This window comes from Strongylocentrotus purpuratus, unplaced genomic scaffold (assembly GCF_000002235.5).
Source record: "Strongylocentrotus purpuratus isolate Spur 01 unplaced genomic scaffold, Spur_5.0 spur5_scaffold_12, whole genome shotgun sequence".
NCBI lineage: Eukaryota > Metazoa > Echinodermata > Echinoidea > Camarodonta > Strongylocentrotidae > Strongylocentrotus > Strongylocentrotus purpuratus.
This window is the reverse complement of record NW_022145597.1, coordinates 18,728,073-18,748,716: the sequence shown is the minus strand read 5'-3', so window position 1 is coordinate 18,748,716 and position 20,644 is coordinate 18,728,073. Positions and strand designations below refer to the sequence as shown.

General features: G+C 37.2%; 1 protein-coding gene across 8 annotated transcripts in view; it reads left to right on the top strand.

Annotated features, from left to right (window-relative positions):
- Positions 1 to 20,644, top strand: part of LOC752094 (muscleblind-like protein 2) — a 70,963-nt gene that overhangs the window by 36,532 nt on the left and 13,787 nt on the right. For 4 of the 8 annotated variants that reach the window (XM_030982007.1, XM_030982006.1, XM_011685657.2 and 1 more), the window contains 6 exons: positions 661 to 891; positions 9,104 to 9,334; positions 13,588 to 13,653; positions 15,440 to 15,623; positions 18,223 to 18,320; positions 19,308 to 19,395. In XM_030982007.1, coding sequence (XP_030837867.1) covers positions 661 to 891; positions 9,104 to 9,334; positions 13,588 to 13,653; positions 15,440 to 15,623; positions 18,223 to 18,320; positions 19,308 to 19,395 — 898 coding nt within the window. The remainder of the gene's footprint in view (positions 1 to 660; positions 892 to 9,103; positions 9,335 to 13,587; positions 13,654 to 15,439; positions 15,624 to 18,222; positions 18,321 to 19,307; positions 19,396 to 20,644) is intronic. The other 4 variants (XM_030982004.1, XM_030982005.1, XM_030982009.1 and 1 more) reach the window with 4 other exon arrangements.

Sequence of the window (20,644 nt, the reverse complement as noted above, 5' to 3'; positions counted from 1 at the left end):
CTTACTGGGAGAAAAAGAAAATTGTAACTTTTAACAAGGTTTTATTTAAATGTGCTTTTTCCTTTCATTTTTTGCTTTGGTTCTCTTACCTCCAAAATTGTGAAATCAATTTACTTCTAATATATTTGGGTTTGATAATCGTTTCATCTAATATTTTTTTCTTCCTTTCCCCAACTATCGCCCTGCCCGAGGTGCATATTTCTTTTCATATAATTATTGTTTTCTATTTTCTTGGTATTCTGTGATCAATATCTGTTGTTTTTATTGTTATCTTCCCCATTGTATTTTTATATTCCACCTATTCCTTTCTCATGATTTTTATTCTCCTTTTTCTCTCCAACCATCCTTTGTCTTTCATCTCTCTATTTTCCCATTATTTTCATTGAATGTCTTTACCCCCTCCCCAATCTACCACCATCCATCGACCACGCCCTATTACGCCCTACCCTCCACTCCTATCCACCATACCCCTTTCTACCACCCCTCCCTACCAACTCTTTCTTTCACCCTTTCTTCCATGCCTTTCTACCTCCAATTCCTACCATCCCTTACTACCACATCCGTCTCATCTCTGTATCTTTCATACCCCCTTTCTACCACACCCATCTACCCCGCCCTTTCCACCACACCCCTCTATCTCCTCTATCTATGACACCACAGGGGGGCGGACAGACGATGTCAGTTGGCGGAACCCATTCCTCATCCAACCCCTATGGCTCGTACTTCATGCCCTTCCCCAGCCCCAATATAGGACAACTCACACCCAGCCAGGCGGCCCAAATGGGGCTAGCACCGGAAATGATGGGGCTACAAACCCAGATGATCCCTACCGGTCACTCTGGACATGGGCTACCTATGATGTCATCGATGAAGAAGAACGACAAGTTGGAGGTATTTTACGCCACATTTCACTCATTCTAGATTAGGCATCACAAGATGACAAAATTTAGAAGAACAAAAATCATTCGGGGTTAAAGAGGGCAAATAATTATTAAAATAAAAGAATCAATTTATTTTTTTCCTTTACAATGTTCTCTTTGCCTGTCACACGTTGCATATTTTATGAAAGGTTTCCTGCAATCTTTAGCAGAAAGATTTCAAATTGATATGATAATAAAGAAATTCATTTTAGAAAGGCAACCAAGAGCAAATGCACCATACCACAATTTTTGCAAGTTATTCATATTAGACTCTTTATATACTTTGATATATGTTTAGCACCAAATCAGCAATCCATAACATATTTTATGCTTCTGATGGTGGCATTGTATATATTTTATTGCGAATTCTCCTTTAGAACGAAATAGATTTCTTAATCATTTCGACTGGCGTTAATTGCCAAAACTCAAATTATGACTGGTTTTCCTCAAAATTAGACATTGCAAAGAGAAATAATTTGAAACGGAAAAGTTTGTTGTTGTTATCATTCCCTCATTTGGATCCCATTCATGTTGTCCGTCAGTGATATTTGCATAAATGCATATTCATGATCGGGTGTACTGTGATGTGTTTTTAATTGTTTCATGGTTTTTAAAACTTCTCCCTTATTCGGTATTAAAAATCATAGTTTAAAAATGCTTTTCTTTAATAATTGCTGATGCTAACTCTTTTGTGAATATCCAATGTATTTATGGAATGATCTCTATGCTTGTATGATACACACAGTGAATGTTCAATCTGTTGTTGTTTTTATTCCTTATTTGAATCATTTACTTTCTCCTCTTACTTTTTAATCTATGATTTCTCTCATCTGGTATGAGTTTCAGCTTTATCCCTCTCGTTTTATTCACACTTTGTTTCTCTTTATGTAGAAGGTTATTTATTTTTCATCTTCATTATTCTTGAATCGCTGTCCTGTCCAATCTATTCATTTTTGACACAGCAGTTATGGCATGGGATCTAATGGGTTAACCGCTACATTATATCATTATATTTTCCATTGTTATGACACGAATAGGAGTGAGATCTTTGTTTTCATAGTTAATTTTAGCAGGCCTCTCTCTGAATTTCAACCATTAACCTCTCCAGTGATACAAGCTTTACAAACAATTATCAAAAAGGAATTTTCAAGAGTAAAATTTGACATGGGATGGCAGAGCTGCCAAGTCTCCCGGATCCTGCGGGAGACTCCCGGATTTTGACCCAATATCCCGTTTTCCCGACCCCATGCAAAAATCTCCCGGATTTCCAGATTTTAAGTTGTATTATTTTCACAAACGACTGTTTCACAAGACTAGCATGTTGAGTTCGTACGTACGTATACAAACAGGTCAACACATGGCAATTCTGTAATATGAATTTTCCTGTTATCCAGTCGTCGAATATAAATTTACCGTGATATCGTACTTTATTTAACAGCGTAATAAATGAGAGTTACGCCGAACGACTGGCGGGCTAGTCTAACAAACCATTGGGAACATGTGATAATGTGAGTGGTGTTTGTGTGATAGCAATTCGCCTGCTTGCTCTGCCGGGCGGCTTCCTCGCCGGCCCCCGTAGCGTCCCGGTACGTTGGTGCCGGTTTCCAATCGGTCGCGTCAGAGCAGCCAGAAGTTGCACTGATACAACAAGCAGACTTTGTCTGCTGCGATCGGCCCAAAAAACTGCACATTTGAACATCAGTTTTTGGATTGATTTGGGGACTTTTGCGATGTGATTTTTAAGTGGATTATCATTTGATACCAACATGGCAGTGTTACTGCAGAGTGGATTTTGAAGCCGACTTTTTTTTTCTGATCTCCTTTGCCGTTGGGAACGCATCGATATAACTTGCATCTTCCGAAGGCGTAAGTCAACTTTGTCCAAAACAAGGCTGTATTTTGTTTGACTATTAAAATATCATCCAGGACAATGTCGAAGTCGAAATATTATCAGAAATATAAAGATGACTACCACTTGGAATGGCCTTGTGTTGGGAAATCTACGAAAGGCGAATACTACGCATTTTGTACAGTTTGCGGCGCAGATATCTCCATCAAGAGTGGGGGAAGAAATGATGTATTTCGCCACATCACATCTGACAAACACAAGCAAACCGCGAAATCAAGGGGCAATACAAAAGGAATACAGAGCTTTTTCAGGTTAGTATGAACAGTTCTTAGATTTGTAAAATCGAGAAATAGTCTACCCCTCCATACCATAGACCTGCGTTCATTTCGTCAGTAGTTGGGGACCTCATTAATCTCCCTAAAAATTTGACTTACTCATAAACACGTGTGCGGGACTTGAAGGGTGGATTTTCTCACGATTTTATGTTTTTATTTGAAATACTAATCTGCACGTTGACTGTTTTATGCCAGTATCATGAACTTTAATAGTTTGTTAGGTTACACACATTGCAAGACAATAGCATCATTTTTATGAATTGCTTCGATCCTTAGTTTTGAAAATTCGAATTTGACCGTTAAATCGTATTTAGCGCCCTCTCTCGGTGACAATGATGTTTTGTTAATTATCTGGCATATGCAAGGTTATTTAAAAGATTTGACCACAGAATGATAAAAAAGATAAATTCTGAAATTTTCATCCAATTCTGTGCATGGGAAGGTGTTCTTTATCAAGGAAGAAGATTTTGGTTAATTATCGGGGATAACGATAATGAATATTTTGAGCACATTTTAGGTAATAGCTTTACTAATACTCATTTATTTACAGTGATTGTTGAATGTTCTGATGTCAAGAAAGTGCAGTATGGTAAGAGAGATTGCCAGAAGTCAGATAAAGATCTAATGATTGGAAAAGATGCCAAGGAATACCTGGAGAGTACAACAAGCCCAGAAGATGATTCTCCCCTTCGTCTTACAGATGTTGATTTGACATACTTCTACTTGTCGGTGAGGAAGTATTATGAATCAGCATGTGACTATGCCTTGAAAACCTGGCCACTAGATGTCAAGTTCCTTAAGGAGGCTGAAGTGATTGATGTCAGTTCCAGAAGAGATGTGTCATTTTCATCTGTGCAATACTTTGTTGAAAAGTACCCTTGCATTTTGAACAGACAATCAGAGAATGGAGACCTGGACAAGCTTGAGCTGGAATTTGCACAATACCAGGTTGAAGACTTTTCAGGGGAACCAGAGATCCTGAACAAAAACTTGAGAATAGACAAGAAATGGTCTGCAATTTCAAAGATGGAGGATGGCAATGGCTCAAAGAAATACACACTTCTGAGCAAAGTGATGAAATCTTTGCTTGTGATACCACATTCCAATGCTTCATGTGAAAGAGTTTTTAGCATTGTTAGGAAGAACAAAACTGATTTCAGGGGATCAATGAATTTGAAAACACTTCAAGCACTCCTAACAGAGAAAATTGCCAACACAGATGTCCCATGCTACCAAAGGGAGTATAGCAAGGACCTCCTTAGCAAACTCAAGCAAGCAACCTACCAGTCACTTCAAGGAAAACCCTCAAGCACACCCCAGTCCTTGCCTTCCACAAGTACATCCCCCATTTCACAATAGAGGTAACAGGAGTTCATAGTCTGAAATATGATGTGAAGTTCATATGTTATCAATTGTATGCAAATAAAATGTGCCATATCAAAGCCTTCCATTTTGAGAAATCATTGAAAAAATGTGTTCTAAAAGGGTTTCAAAGAGGCTTAAAACCAAGAGCTTTTGGGGGGCCTGCCCCCTGCCCCCCCCCCCCCCACCAGGGGCACTAAAAGGCCATTCTTGGTTCCCGCCAACATGAAGTCGTTCGATGCTGCTCTCTCAGAAATCTCCCTGATTACCCAAATCAAATGTTGGCAGCTCTGGGATGGTTAATCTCTGTCTCATTGTTAGAATTGGCTGTGAAAAATATCTTCCCAATCAAGTACCTATACAATATGTTCAGGTTCCTGCTTGAAGAAGAATATCAAACATTCATGATAAAACATTTATATCCTTTTTTGGAGGTTTTTCATCCATGAAACGGAAAGGGTTAATGAGAGATGTTTTCTTGATGTAATTCTTGAGAACAATCTATATTTATCCTTCTCTCTCAAATTTATAGAAGACTGACTTGCTTTATGATATTGTTTAATGTTGGCACAATCCATAGATGATTTCTTAATCTACTCAGTGATAGGAATTGGTTTGTCTTTTCATCGTTATATTGATTTGTTCTTGCAGGGTACCATATGCATTAATATCACTCCAGGCAATGCCTGCCAAAATGTCATCCTTCATATTAAAATGCAATTGAGTATGTACATGGAGGAGGAAATCGATCGAAATTTCAACAACAAGATATCAAATAGTCTTTCAGATTTGTCTTTGTAAACACGTGGCAATCTTAAAATACACTCAGCTAAAGTCCTGTCAGAAATTTGAGATGAAACATGAGAAGTTTAATCCATAATTCATATCTAGTGTAATCAAGCATTGCATGTTTTATGAGATGTAGGAGCTCGTAGAAGTGAAGCTTTAGTAAATTGGTTGCTATGATGTAGTGGTCTCTTAATTAATGTGACCAACTGGACAACAATCCTAAATCATGTACAAGGAAGAGCATTAATTAACAGGATACAGAGGGAGAGAGAGAAAGAGAGAAAGAGAGAGAGAGAGATAATTAGAGAGAGAAGTGGAGGAGAGAGAGTTGAAAGATAGGGGGAGATAGTGTGTTTTAATCCATCCCACTGGAAGACAAATTAAAAAGAATATAAAATGGTTAAATAGGAAGGAATTGATAATAAATTATAAATAGCAGACACATTTTTAAAAGTAAGATTTAGGGTTAAGTAATGCTTTTGCAGGAGTCTTGCAGGAGTCTTGTGTAGATGGGAGAATTGGAGGATAGAAACAAATTTACATAAAGATATTACAGTATCTTAACAGAAGATAAATGAAAAAAGGTATCAAATATCCTGAGATATATAATCCCACCATGCAGGTTCTTGCTCTAATTGTTCGAAGTGTGGAGTGGCGAGACTGAAGAAAAGAAAGAGAGGGACTACTTCAGATAGGTGGAACTTGGTTTCCATGACGATGATGCACTCCGGTCCCTCAAGAGCCACTGTACTTTCATCCATTATCTTTAATTGTCTGTGAAGAGAGAGAGAGAGGGAGAGAGGGACAGCTAGCGTTCATAAGAGAACATTAATAATGGACAGCACTCGTTCCTGTTTTAAAACCCTGATGCGGACAGACCATCTAATATTAAACTAGACCATGTATTGAAAAGGGGGACGGGAAGCATAGTCCCTTGCATTTTGGAATAGTTGATCGACATGGCTGTCAGGGAGATGATGGAATTGGAAAGGGTAATCATTTCATGCTCATTTGCTGGTGACATTTGTATAGGCTCATGTTACATGTATCTATAATGGGGAAAAAGTATGTTGAGTACCGTAATCACTCATGGGTTTTCTCAAATCTCAGTTGCATATTACAGATATTTCCAATACGTAATACTTGATAGGAAATAGCTACAGACCAAATGCCCTATCTAGAATTTTGATTTTTGATGTCTAATCCGTATAATCCTTTTGTGAGGGATAAATGAAGATATATGTATATAGAAAGAGAGAGAGAGGGGGGAGGGGAGAGAGAAAGAGAGAGAAAGAGAGAGAGAGAGGATCAGAGAGATAGTAAGGCAAAAATTGTGATAAAACATTCATGAATAAGTTATACTCTATTTTAGAGATGTGTGGGGACTCCGCAAGATACCTGTCAATAAGGAGAAGTTAAAGCTCCTCCTAATCATAATTATTGAGGAAGTTATGGTTCCTCCTTCTTCCATACTTTCACTTTCCGCTCCAATATACCATCCTTACGGAACATAAAGAGTGTTTCAAACTTTCAACCTTGTTCTTACTTCATTTAAACCTTAAGTTGATACGTTTCTCTTGAATTGTGTGGACATGCATTACTGTCTCACACATCTTGACAGACTCCAGACATGATCACTATGTACAGACTGTTTGCAGATCCAACCCACTTCAATTATAAATTTAGGTGAACACTTTTTCTCTTGAAGGTGTGCAAACACACAATTCTCTCCAGTACACCTTGGTTTAAGGCCTGGATCACTGAATGAAACATATTATTTGCAAACATATTATTTGCACACTCTTCCTATTTTTAGTTATATTACAGGTTTAAACATTTTTTAGAATTTTGTGAACACAATTCTGTCTGATACACCTCCTTTGTCTGTTGTTGCATTCCCCCAATAATATTGAGAGGGTCTTTCTAAGCTTTTCTCACTCTTCACTTACATTGTTGTTACGTTCTTTCTCTTAGACTAGGACATCGTTTCACAAAATCGTCATAAGTGCAAGTTCACCGACATCACGTTGAAATGCGTGTTAAATTTAAAACACATTTAAAACACATTTAAAACATTCAATGGGATAGTGAACTTATGATGGTTACTTGAAACGCTGCCCTTATCTTTTGGCTACTGGATGCTGTCACCTAATAAAATATTTACCGGTATTGATCTTTGCAAAGTTTTCTCACTATTTTTAAATTATAGCTCAGATAGCAACCGTTTTTAAATCGTATTTGATCAAGAAAAAAACGTCATTTTTGATGGTTGATAGAGCTGAAATGTGTAGATGTGCTTTGATTACTGTGTGTTCGTGGTAGACAGTCATAGGGTATGAATTCGGCCCTGAGTGAAACAAGTGGTTTGATTATTACCCTTAGGAGCATCTTACTAATTTTAACTGATATGCTTCATCCCAAGTATAATCTCGACGTTTGGAATGATGTGAATACACTTTTCCTTTTAAAGTTAATATTCATCTTTACCTGTCAAACTTGCACCCCAAAATTAATTAGACATTGCTTTAGACTTTAGATATTATCAGTATTTTTCTTAATTTATGATTATTATTATTATTATTATTATTATGACTGACAGAGAACTGATAGGCCAGGAATACCACATTTTATAACGTTTACATATCCCACTGCTGCCACCAGAATATGATAAGAAATGTCTTTAATAAATTGAATTTGATAAAAGCTGTAATTTGGCATGTTATACTGATCCAATCATGTGAAATTAAGTGTAGCCCTGATGGACAAGGAATTATAGCTAGATGTAAAATCGACTTATCCCACCAGTGCCATCAGAATCTGCCTACTCAATTTTAAAGGAAGTATACATAGTTGAAGCAGTACTTATCGGACTGTTAAATATTTTTCATATGTCTTTTAATTACCCTTGCACAAGTGCTCCCTGTTGTAGGTTTTAAAATATGTGAATATCTTAGTCTTTTGTAATTCTGTTGCAAGAACTACCAATTTTTCGTGAGGCATATTGTCATCTCATTTCTGGATTCATCATGCATTCTATATGGTAGCCTCGCATCATGGACAGACAGGACATTATAGTGTGGCCATTGAAGTTTCTGTGTACACGTATTGAGTTGATGTATCTTACCTCATCCACCCCCATCCTACACACCAACCAGTCAATGTCCGATTCCACCCACAAACCCAATATAACTTCCTCTTCAAACCACTCTAGTGTTTATTTGGTGACAGTGTCAGACCAAGTTGGTGCATGAACGCAACGAAGTTGTAAGTACCATTATCTGCAATTATCTCTTCTTTTGTATTCATGCTGATAGCCATCTGACAACATAATAGATGCATTAGAACATTTTAGGAAAGTTCAGCAAAAATTATTTAAAAAATAAAATAAAATGGCAGTTGTATATATCACTTGAAAGGCTTCTTTAATTTGAGCAAAAGCAGAAGCATTTTCTTGCAAAATAGCCGTATTATACCAAGGCTGGATTTATATTTTGCAGTTGACGTATCAAATGCTTTGAGCAAAGCTTTTTCACACCTGAAAGTGATATGTTTGTGATAATCATGCATGCACCTTTGTGTTGTCAAGTGGCTTAGAAAGCATTAGCGGGGGACCTAGGTAGGTTTGTATCTATAGTGGGATGGTTGCAGTGCACTCAAACAAGTACATACATGTGGACTTAGTAGAAAACAAAAGAAAGGCAAAGATTGGTAGTGAGAATGGAAGCCTCCTCGATCCTCCTTCCTCCCAAGCAATCCTGCTTTCAATCCCCTCGCATCCATCCAATCCATGGGAGGGGATTGAAGGAAAGCAAGAAACCGAGACACGTCCATTAATTCCCCCTCCCCAGGTGTGCAGGGAATACCAGCGGGGCAGCTGCTCTCGGGGTGAGACAGAGTGCAAATTCGCGCACCCCGACGAGCATATCACTGTAGACACCACCGACAACACAGTAACCGTCTGCATGGACCACGTCAAAGGGCGCTGCTCGCGTGAAAAATGCAAATATTTCCACCCACCGCTACACCTCCAGGCCAAAATCAAAGCCGCACAACAGCAAGGCAACAACATGGCCGCCGTGGTAAGTCTCCAATCCCTATTTTACAAAAGGCGGGCGCCCTCCCCTTTAATCAAAATATCATTTACCTTCCTTCCAACAAAATTTTTTTGAAAAATAAAGTTAGAGCTATTTTGTTTTTGGAAAAAAATATGATTTGATGCTACATGTATGTACATGCACTTGCAACCGTTCCTATAATTTATTCGTCTTTTTACTGCTCTTGTTTTAGTATTATTTTTTTCAAGCAGCCCGTCATCAAAAAATCCCTTATGTTTGTCCTTTTTTTGTTGTTCATGTTCTTACAGTTCTCTGTCTTCAACCCCCAAATAATCCTCTTCATATTTGTTACAAATGTATCAAAACTTCAATGGCTAGCATTTGTCTACTTGTTTGTGCATGATGGCAGGCTGTTACAACACACTAAAGAAACTAAAAGTAAAACAAAGACGTCATGTGATTAGTTGAATAAATCCATAGTCATGTGATCATCTCAACGCCAAATATGGAAACTAAAAAGGAATGCCTCGCTTCACTTATTTGTAGGTATTTGTTGGCTTGCATTTGTAAGATTAGTCTCAAATCTCTAGTCTCATTGCGCCTTTTCCCTAAACAAATAAGTTCACTCTAAAAAACAGGTTTAACTCACCCCTCTAGTAACAATGGTACAGTCGGACACTAGTGCCACTGTTGGCCTCCCCAATGCATGAAACTAGATTGGATCATTCCATTATTAAACTGACATCATTGAGGGGTTGCATGATCAATGGCTGCTTTACAGAGGAACTCACACGGAGCTGCATCCCGACTGTCAACAAATCTTCATAAATCATGGAAGTCTGACGTTGTCGAACTCTGTCGTTGCATGAAAATTGGAAAGCAATCCTGTTCGAAAAAATGTAAAATTAGGTTACAAAAATGACATTGAAATAAAGGTACCCAGCTTTTTTACTCCTGCATTTTGTCCATGACTTGAATTTCTACTCTGTGAATTGACATTCAAATAGAGCTACGAAAGAGAGATTGATGTAATTCTGTTGTTTGTAGGTGTGTGCTCTTAATTTTGATTGAATAGCATATATAGGACATAATGAGTTGTGTACATACCATCGCTCAAGTTCTTTGAGCGCTGTATATTTGATAGCAAAAAGAAAACTGAGATCAATAGGGCCCGTTCATATCACCTATAATAATAACTAAAACTCAAAAATCTGTCTCCTGAAAACATTGATACGGCCTTTGAGATGCCACTGACCAGAATCAAAGAAAAATCAGTGCTGAGTGATGTTTAGCTAATTGCAGAGTAACACTTGTATCCAATACCTTTTCCACATAAACTTTAGAAGGCTGGTGATTATTGATATCTATGAAATGTCCATTGTTTATGTATTACAGCTTTAGAAAAAACACATGATGACAATTTCAGCAAGCAAACAATTGCAGTAATTAAGCCAAGAACACCCAATTCCGAAGTTTTATATAGCTTTTTGGTCTAGTGATATTTATTAAGTGCTCAAGCATTTGACATTTTCTGAACATATTGATAGGAGTGTCTTGGAGATCTTTAACACTATCTGAAACTTGGAAAGTAAAAAATTGAGAGGTTATTTTCATATGCTTTTAGAAAAAAATAACCAATAGGTACATCATGGCTGCCTATCTAAGAACTATAGTAGCAATAATAAATAGATATATAAGGAAATTTTTTGAATAAATTTAGCCAAAATTAATTATGGTGTAGGCTGCACACTTCTTATTGAAATTGTGTTCTCTGTACGTGTCTGTACTTATTTGATGACTTAATAAGAAACAATAAGAAAAACACAGATGCAAGCTAGGCCTAATAGATTTTTTCCCCACAGTATGTGGTTTGTTGTATACTATAAGAAAGGTTTTGTGGAAAAACTAAACAAAGACTAGTGTAGTTTCATCATTAACATATATCCATTTATTTTCACTGTACTTTATTTAAACTATATTCTATATTTGCAGTGTGGTACATGTAGCATTTTATTCGACTCACAAAATGACAAGCATACAATTTATTTGTTCCTCATATTTTAATTTCATAGCAAATATTTATTCCTGATATATTACTTTTTGATAGTAGGTATTCTATTTGTAACTCTTATTAAAACAATATCTATCCATAATGCATAGACATATATTTTTCTGGATCATTTTATTTTCCTCCTGCCCTTTGACACAAATAGGAGAACATATTCTAACATCTTTGAAAAAAGTGGTTATTTAACATCTAGGCCTTAGCTGGCATCTGGGTACTACAGATCAACAACTAACATAATTGGGAGCAAAGAGTCAAATTACTGCAGAATTTCTTTCATTCTATATTTTTCATACTACGCATCGCTGCAAAGCAAGCAAAATCCTCTTCGCAATTTTGAGCTGGTTCGATAGGGTACTGTAATAGCTGTAATCTTTGTTTAATTAGTAACAGAGTTTGGGGCTAAATAAATATTTTGTTGGCTTTAATGAGCAGCGAAAGCACTTGTATGCTATTCTATTGCATTCAATAAAATGTATAAGATTGATGCTATTTTTCTGCAAGCTATTAATGAAATTCAAAAAACACAACATTGACCAGTTTTACAATATGTAGAATAACATCTAGGGATGAAGGCTGTAAATATTTTCTATATCCCATTGTTTGACAAGTCATACAGAAGAGCAAGTGATCAGCTTTTTGTTTATGGGAATGCCATATTATAGATTAGATAGTGATACACACAATTTTAATATTTTTATGCTAGATAGCTCTTTAAGGGTTGGACAAATTGGATTCTCAAAGAAAGGAAATGGCACCGCATTGTTCTTGTGTTGCCAAGACTAGGTCATACTCATAACTTAATTTTCCTGCTGAATATTTGAGATATGGCATTGTATCTTTCTGATATCATTTCTTGAGAGCCAGAATGGCCCTTCTTAATGCCCTTCTTAACGTCCTTCTGGCTCCAAACATACGTTATGTCTTGTGTGTGAGAGAGATGAGGAGAGAGGGCTGTCACTTGTGCACTTGGTATCACAAATATATGCATAACTTATACTCCAAATTCATTTAGCCAATTGCTTCTTGCATTCAAGTGAAGAATGGTAAATTATTAAGTAAGAGAGAGAGAGAGAGAGAGGGGGGAAGGAAAGATGGAAAGAGAGAAAGAGGGGGAGGGAGAGAGAGCGGGGAAGATAGAGGGAGAGAGAGAGGGGGGAAGATGAGGGGGAGGAGAGAGAAAGAGTGAGGAGGAAGGGAGGGGGAGGGAGGGGGAATGAGAAAGGGAGGGAGAAAAAGAGACAGAAAAGTATAAGGGAGGAGGGTGTATGGGGTTGGAGAAATGAAAATCAGTAGCAAAACAGGAAATAGTTGTAGCATAACAATAGGATCAGTTGAATTGGTGGAAGAAGGGAGGGGCTTGGGCATTATGAATTGAACATTTTTACTGCAGCAGTTAATCAAAGTTGTGACATTCGTGTGTAGTCAATGTGGTTTTAATTAGCTCATACCTATATTCTCATCTCATAAACAACACAACCATTGCATCGAATCTCATTTGTTATGGAGCACCCTGTAATGCATGGTCATGTATGACACATACACTCGATGGCCTACCTGTGGTTCAAACTTTTCCTCTTTTTTTTTTGAGTCACTCTGTTCCTCTCTCTCTCTCTCTCTCTCTCTCCCTCTTTCTTTCTCATGATCTGAACATGGTCTTGTTTCTGTTCTTTACTGACTTCCTTATCTTCGTCTTGGCAAAGTTCTTGACATTTTGAATATCCTCTGTGTCAACACCCGACTCTCCTTCTTCTTTTCTTCTTTTATACTTGATCTATCCATCTCTTATCTTCTCTCTTCTCACCTCCTTTCTGTTCTTCTATCTATCTAGCCATCATCCTTGACATTTAGATCTGTAGGTATGAGTGCCAAGGCGGCAGTGAATGAAGCGCACAGCTTTGTAGTGTGCGCAACCAACTCCCCCCTCACAGAATGATTATTTCCATTCCTTCTTTAGCTAGCCGTCTGGAGTCATCTCTCTCTCTGACAAAAAGATAAAAAGAAAGAAAAAAAAATTGAGGAGGAAATGTATTTCTTGCATGAGACGACATTTTTTACTGATTTCCACCCTTCTTGCTTCTTTTGTTTTTTTCCACCCACAATGCAATGCTGCTGTGCTTGCTGTTTATGTTATTGACTGCCTGTACCCATGGCCATTGCTACACACTCTCCCATTGGCCCAAAACCATCATGTGCTGCGCATACTAATAAGCTTCCGACCACGCCCGATACACCAAGCCTGAAGCGTCATCGGGACCCCTCTGACGACGCATTACTGGTACCTTCTTTTTCACTACTGTGTTTGTTTGTTTGCTTATGCATTTTACAAACAATTTTGAAGGCATGGCCCAATTGTTTTCTGTCATTTAGTCAATTTTTGGATCACCTAAAGAAACGTTCCGGCGAGAGAAATCAATCCAAAAATGGACTGAATATCCTGCCTGTATGTGTTCAATCTCTTTTTATTAGTTCAGTATATCATTATCTAGCATGGTCGTCCTATACCACACGGTGATTGGTGCGTTATATGATTTTTTTTTTCTTCCATCTGACATATTGCACGCTTCAAACAAAACAGTTTGCCTGGGAAATGTTTTTCCTCAAATCTTCACGCTTTTTTTTTTTTAGAGATTCCAAAATCGTCTAAAAATTGGGAATGCTGCTTAAATCAAGATTGAAATAAAAGAAACATATCATGCTGCGTGATTGGAGCGTTAGAAAGGGGCAAGAAAAAAAATCACTTTCAAAGAAAGGCAAGATTTTCACTCATCTTGCTTCGTACATGAAAATGAAGAAAACAATTGGACTGAACTTATTCTTCGTAAATGTTATAGATAAAAATGCATGCCATCAGATTTAAATGCATTCTCCTGTATTCAAGTCATTTTTAGAAAAAAAAGTTATCGATTCTTTGTATTGAGAACATTAGTTCAGGGCATACATGTAACTGAAATAATTGTAGAATGCAGTAGACTTGCCTAGATTTAAACATAAGAACGTGAACCATGTATTTTTAATCATTTCAAATCCTTCATCAGCTTAGTATGAGTACAGTCATAGTCTTTGTATGTTTGTTATTTATGATCGCTAACTCTCTTAATTGCCTTATTCACGCAATATATTGCTTTTATTTGTTTTATTCCCAAGTATTTGCATGGTAGAAATCTGCTTTTATGATAAAATCATACCCACCTGTGATACCAAGATTTTTTTTCTTGCTGGAATAGATGATTTTAAAAATCTTTGCAGCACGATGACAGAAATCTGTTTTCTTTACATATCATTTCCCTTGTTTATCTCGAGGAGGGGTAAATGGCAATTAAAAAGTAAGCAAAATGTCACAGCAAAATAATTCCTAAATCTATTATTGAACTAGGTGCACTAGTATTATCTTTATCTGCAATCTCTGAAATTATAAGCAACTAAATAATATTTAGCACTAGTGTGTTCATGATTCCGATTTAAACAGGATTTGTTAGGAGTTAGATCAAGGTTTTTAATTGATATGCTATGTAGATTTGCAATTCTCTTATTGTATTATCATATTTTTTCTTTCCCTTCCTTATCCTCTATCGTCCCTCCTCTGTGTTACCCTTCCCATATAATAATCCTTCCAATGTTTTACCCCCCCCCCCTTTTGTGTTATCCCTTACTCTGCTTTCATGATTTGATGATCATCCTTGACTTATTGCCCACCATCTTCCCACCAACACCACCTCATCTATCACATCCTTGACCACACCCTTGACCACACCCTTCCCTCCCCATGACCACTTCTTCCCCTCCTTTTCTTTATTATCTATCAAACTCACTTCATTATTCAATTCTTCATATTTCATACTTCTTGAACCACTCATGTCTCATTCCCCCTTTTCCTGAATAACTCACCTAATCCACCATCCATGACAATCTCCATACCCCTTTTCATCAATGTAAATACCACCTTGAAAACCACACCAAAATGTGAATGGCCACGCCCACCCTTTTTACCCCCCTTCCATTTGTTTTGGCACCTTGCCCCCCTGCCCCTGCCCCCTATTTCTCATTTGTTCTCCACCATCCAGCAGACTTTATCGGGGCTGGCTCCTCCTCCCCCAAAGAAGATCACGGCGGGAGGCCTGGGTCACCACCAAGGAGCGGGTCATATGATGAACTTCTTCTCGCCTTCCCAGTTCCCCTACCACCACCCTCAGCTGGGACCTGCCATGATGGCTTCTCATCAACACACACCAGTAGTGCCAACGCCGTGTAAGTAGCCATGTGGTCAGGCCACTCATGGTCTAGCAGGGTATGGGTTCAAATCTGCACTGTGCATGATTCATGTCCTCAGCTCAGCGCCTTTCAATCTTTTGAAGTTATTTTGTAAGAGCCAACGATGGTTGTATTTAGGAAATGATTCATTGTAGGATGAAACCATTAGGGAAACTAAAGGTTGTTTAAAATATTCAATGACTCTTCAGTAGCGGCCAAAAGAAGTAATGAAGTTTTGGATCTACAGCTAAAAATTTAAGAAATCCAACCCACTGCAGTACTAAAATTTCAAAGGCACTTTCCTATATTGCGTGTCATTGCATGTTTTCATGCTCTTCAAGCAACATTGAACATTGAATGAATATGGCTGATAAAACAGTTACATGGGAAAATGTTTTTGCTAGCATCTGCAAATTAAATGCTTTTATTGCCTAAAATCCTGCCCTAACGGTTGATAGGTGCTCCTTAGGAGGTTTAAAATAGTTTCCTAAATGCACATTTGTATGAGATATTAAAAATTGAAATGAAAGTAAAAAGGCAGTATTAAATTTTGTTGTTATGGCCATAAGATACACTTACTGAGCATGCTAAATGCAGTGTCATCTATGCCAGACAAAATCCGCCAAAAGAAGCTGCACAATGCCAAGCTTTCCTTGTCAGCTTGACTTGATATTGTCTTCGGTCATAGATCCTCTGTGCAATGACTCATGAATACCTTGCCTCAATTCAAGAAGACGATTCATGCCGACAGAAAAAAGTGCACCAGCCCAAAGATGAAATGTCTTTAGCTTCATAAGGCAGTGCTAACCGTATATGCAGGCACCTGAAACACATAAACTGAAGAAATGCCCATAGCCTTTCCAAATCAGAAATAAGAGAATGCAATATTGACATCGCACCAGTTCATGGGAGAAATAGAAAATTAAATCTTTTGCTGACTCTTTTGAATAAACCGAGATTGCATAATCTGCTAAAAGAATCCTATCCTTTAAAAGTCACCACAAATATGATGGATCTGTGCCTTTTCTCTGAAGAAAGTCTAGAATCAGAATATGAAAAAGGAAAAGGAATTCTAAATAAAATTAAACAATTTTAGACAATGTTTTCTTTTTCATTATTTGAAATTATTGGTGATGAATACACCTGATGGATGTTATTCAATTCAAAGTACATCTTTCTCTTGTAAGAACAAATGAATTTTGGTCTGAGAAGAAATTGTAACGCCTATTATAATCATCCATGTTGCCTTTGTCACAATTTTATATATATACATGGAGATTCTACAGAACAGACTCCTTTAAACATGCATACCCCGGTACATAATAGAAAGCAAATAAATGTTAAAACAATTGTTGCTGACTTTGTTGTTTCATATGTTTTCTTTAATTCCCGACCCTCCCCCTTTCTATTTCAATGATGGCCATTTGATTTTTTTCTCGTAAGATTTAAACTCTTTAAATGCCTCACATATCTTTGTTCTCATTCCAAACTATTCTTTATTGTAACTCAATCACATTACACTGTTAATTATGTACACGTATTACCACGTATATTTGAGGTACGTTTTGTATCCGTAACACGTGCTCTTGCTTTTTTTTTGCAAAATATGTGCACATTCAAATTTGCATATAATGAATTTGCATATAATAAAATGCATATGCTGCCAATTTGCAAAACATTCCAATGGGATCATTGTTTTTTTCTTCTGGGGAAAATTGCAAAATTCATAATGACTGGCTTTAAATTTTGAGTCATGTCCATAACCAAATTCAAACAATACTTGCTCAATGCACTGGAAAAAAAATATTCTAAAAATAATCGCACTGGAAAACGGCCAACACATCAACATTTTTTTCTACTCCTATATTCCATCCTTTTCATGGTTTATTTCCCAATCTCCTTTTCTGTTTTGGAACCTGTTGATTTCCTTCCCCTTTTCTGAATTTGATTTTTAATTTGTATACATTTTCTCTAATTTTTTCACTACAATTCTTCCCCTTTTCACTTTCCCTCCCATGTATCTTGGTCTGTTTTGCCCCGTTGTTCCCGACCCTCATAAAATCGCTGTGGTGAATGCTACAAAATGGCTGTCATGAACCAACCAATTCAACAAAAAAATCTCTGCTGCATTGTGTTTGCCCTCACAAAATTGTGGACTACTGGCTGTTGCTGCTGCTGCGATTGGCTGTCTTGTGAATGCTACCACCTCAAAACTGTTGCTGCAACTCCATCACCACTGCAACTATCTTGGGCGCTCCTGGTTATATCCCACTGCTGCCATCGTTATTGGTACCATCCCACCGCTACCACAACTATCTGATCAATCCCACCGCTGCCATCGTTATTGGTACCATCCCACCGCTACCACAACTATCTGATCAATCCCACCGCTGCCATCGTTATTGGTACCATCCCACCGCTACCACAACTATCTGATCAATCCCACCGCTGCCATCGTTATTGGTACCATCCCACCGCTACCACAACTATTTGATCAATCCCACCGCTGCCACCAATATTTGATCCATCTAACCACTGCTACTGCCATTGGTACTGCCTGCTCCTGCTCTGTGCCCCCCTGGCTGGTGATGTACAGTCCCGGTAATGCCTTCCATGGCCCAGCAAGGCCCCGGACAAAGTATCCCACTCTTCGCCCCCATGATGCCTACGCAAGTACATCCCACCAGACATCCAGTTGAGTATATGTTGCAGCAGTTGTAACTGTCATTATTCCTTCTCTATCCGTTTGCCCTTAATTTAGCAACAACAAATATCTTCCCCCATATTAAAGCGTATATATCTTTAAAAAATAAAAGATTAAAGAAACAGTTCCCTTGGTGTATAATGACCTACCTGTGAATTGCTCTAGAAACTCCATGACCCTCAGTTTATTCCAAAATTGGCTGTGGCTGCATCCAAAGGACTTTTATGTTTTATTATTATTTCTTTAAATTAACATGCAGAAAGCTTTCAAATGCAATGATTCATATGCTGATGCAATGAAAAATGTGTGTTAGAAAAATGATATCTAATAAATGGTAGTAAACTTGGAATACATGGGCCTCATCTGATTATTTAATCTTGTTTTGATTGATGATTTCATTGTTTTTTTTGTTTGTATAAAGGTTGGTGAAAAAAGTATGCTTCCAAATGCTTTGCAGATTATTATAGCCCAAACATTGCTATGAAATTCACTGCGTACTATTTTCAGATTTTTTTGTGAAGAAATGTTTTTATTAAGCCTTTGTATATATGAAAGAAAATTAAACACAGTTAGATTTCAAAAGCATTTTTATTTATTCATTCTTCTATCAAGGAGCCAATTGAATATTTTGATTGAAAAAGGCATTCTGTGCACCAAGGCACAATGTTTTATTCATGTGTGTTCTGTGGATGCAATTATTGAGCAGTCTTTTATTGAGGAGTAATATTCATAAACATTTTTAAAACAATGTTTTTCCTTTTCATTTTCATCTCTTTCATTCCTTTCCTATTTCTCTAAAACTGTTGCCATCATTCACTAAACTTTCCTTTCCTTTTCTTCTTTCTACTCTATCATGTTTGTGTCCCATCTCTTCCTATTTCACTCAACCTTACCATCCCTCCATCTGTCTCTTCTTCGGCCATCCTGAATTATTCGTTCCCTCTCTCCTTCCCTCCTTCCTTCCTTCTACCAAGCAGCAGTCTAACGAGACCATTCCAGTCTGTAGAGACTTCAAGTCCGGCAGCTGCAAGAGACCAAGTTGCAAGTATGCGCACGTCACCGAAGGTAGGTCATTCGATCAACCACTTCCAGTTCAGTTTCGTCATCATTTTACTAGTACCAGTGCATGATCGCATTGATTAACACACAGTCACACTAAAGGCAACATTTATCCCTCAGCTGACGGCAGCTTTACCTGATATAAAGCTAATGATATGTTTGTTATGCGATGGCAAAATGGTTATTTCAAATAATCTGGAGTATTCCCAGGTTAAGAGATTGTTTTGTTCGAACAGAGATTGTTTTGTTCGAACTGAACAATGATTATCTTTCTGCTACTAGAAAGGATGGGTGCGGTTTATTCAGAGAGCAAAATTCTCTTGGCAAACATTGAATAGGGATGTTCTTGGAGACTGTAGCATTTGGTTAGATCACCCAACACATTAAGGGAAGATATGATACTTTTATTCAGCAGATTAATCATAAGAATACAATGGAAGCTCTTTTTAACCTGTTACCTACTGGAACCAGGTGGTCCCTGTAACAATCCTACGAGAATGAAATAATTTGCTATCCAACGGGTTAAATCGTATTCTTTCACAGACGAAAAGTCTTTTTTTTTAAATTAATTAATTCCTGCATCGCATAATGATGATAATAATAGTCTTATTTGTATAGCGCGTAATACTACGTTTCTATTTAAGCGCTTAACATCTTATACGCCACAAGTTTTAACCCCAAACACATACCTGACAAGTATAATATTCCAACAATTGTTTTACATTTTACTGTTGATTTTCTCTTTTTATGTTTATTATTACTAAATCCTTCGCACCTGTTTCTTACACACAACCTTTTCTTGTATTTTGTTACTTTGTGTTTTTTTTGTTATGTTTATTTTAGCACTGTGTAGTGTCTCTTTTGTCTCTTTTCTTCACTCTCTATATGTACAAATCCTACAGTTTTCAATATGATAATACGAAGCCAAAAAACATGAATCAGAAACTTTCCAAATTCAGGATACATGACATCATAGCTTAAATGTCATACCCTGTTCAAAAGACTCGACTCTAATTTCAACATTTAATGGATATCAATTCCTATATAGTTTGTAACTTTTAGCTTTATAAACCAATCTAAATCTTCCTTGTGGAAATTTTCATAATCATGCCTTTCTCTAGTAGCCAACTATTTAAATAAAATGTAACTGTGTATAGAAATAATATAACTTACCAGAATACTCTCAAATCCATTTCATCTTTCCTCTTTTTAGCATGTGTTTTTATTTTTTCTGGTGTTTGTTTTTGTCCTTTGA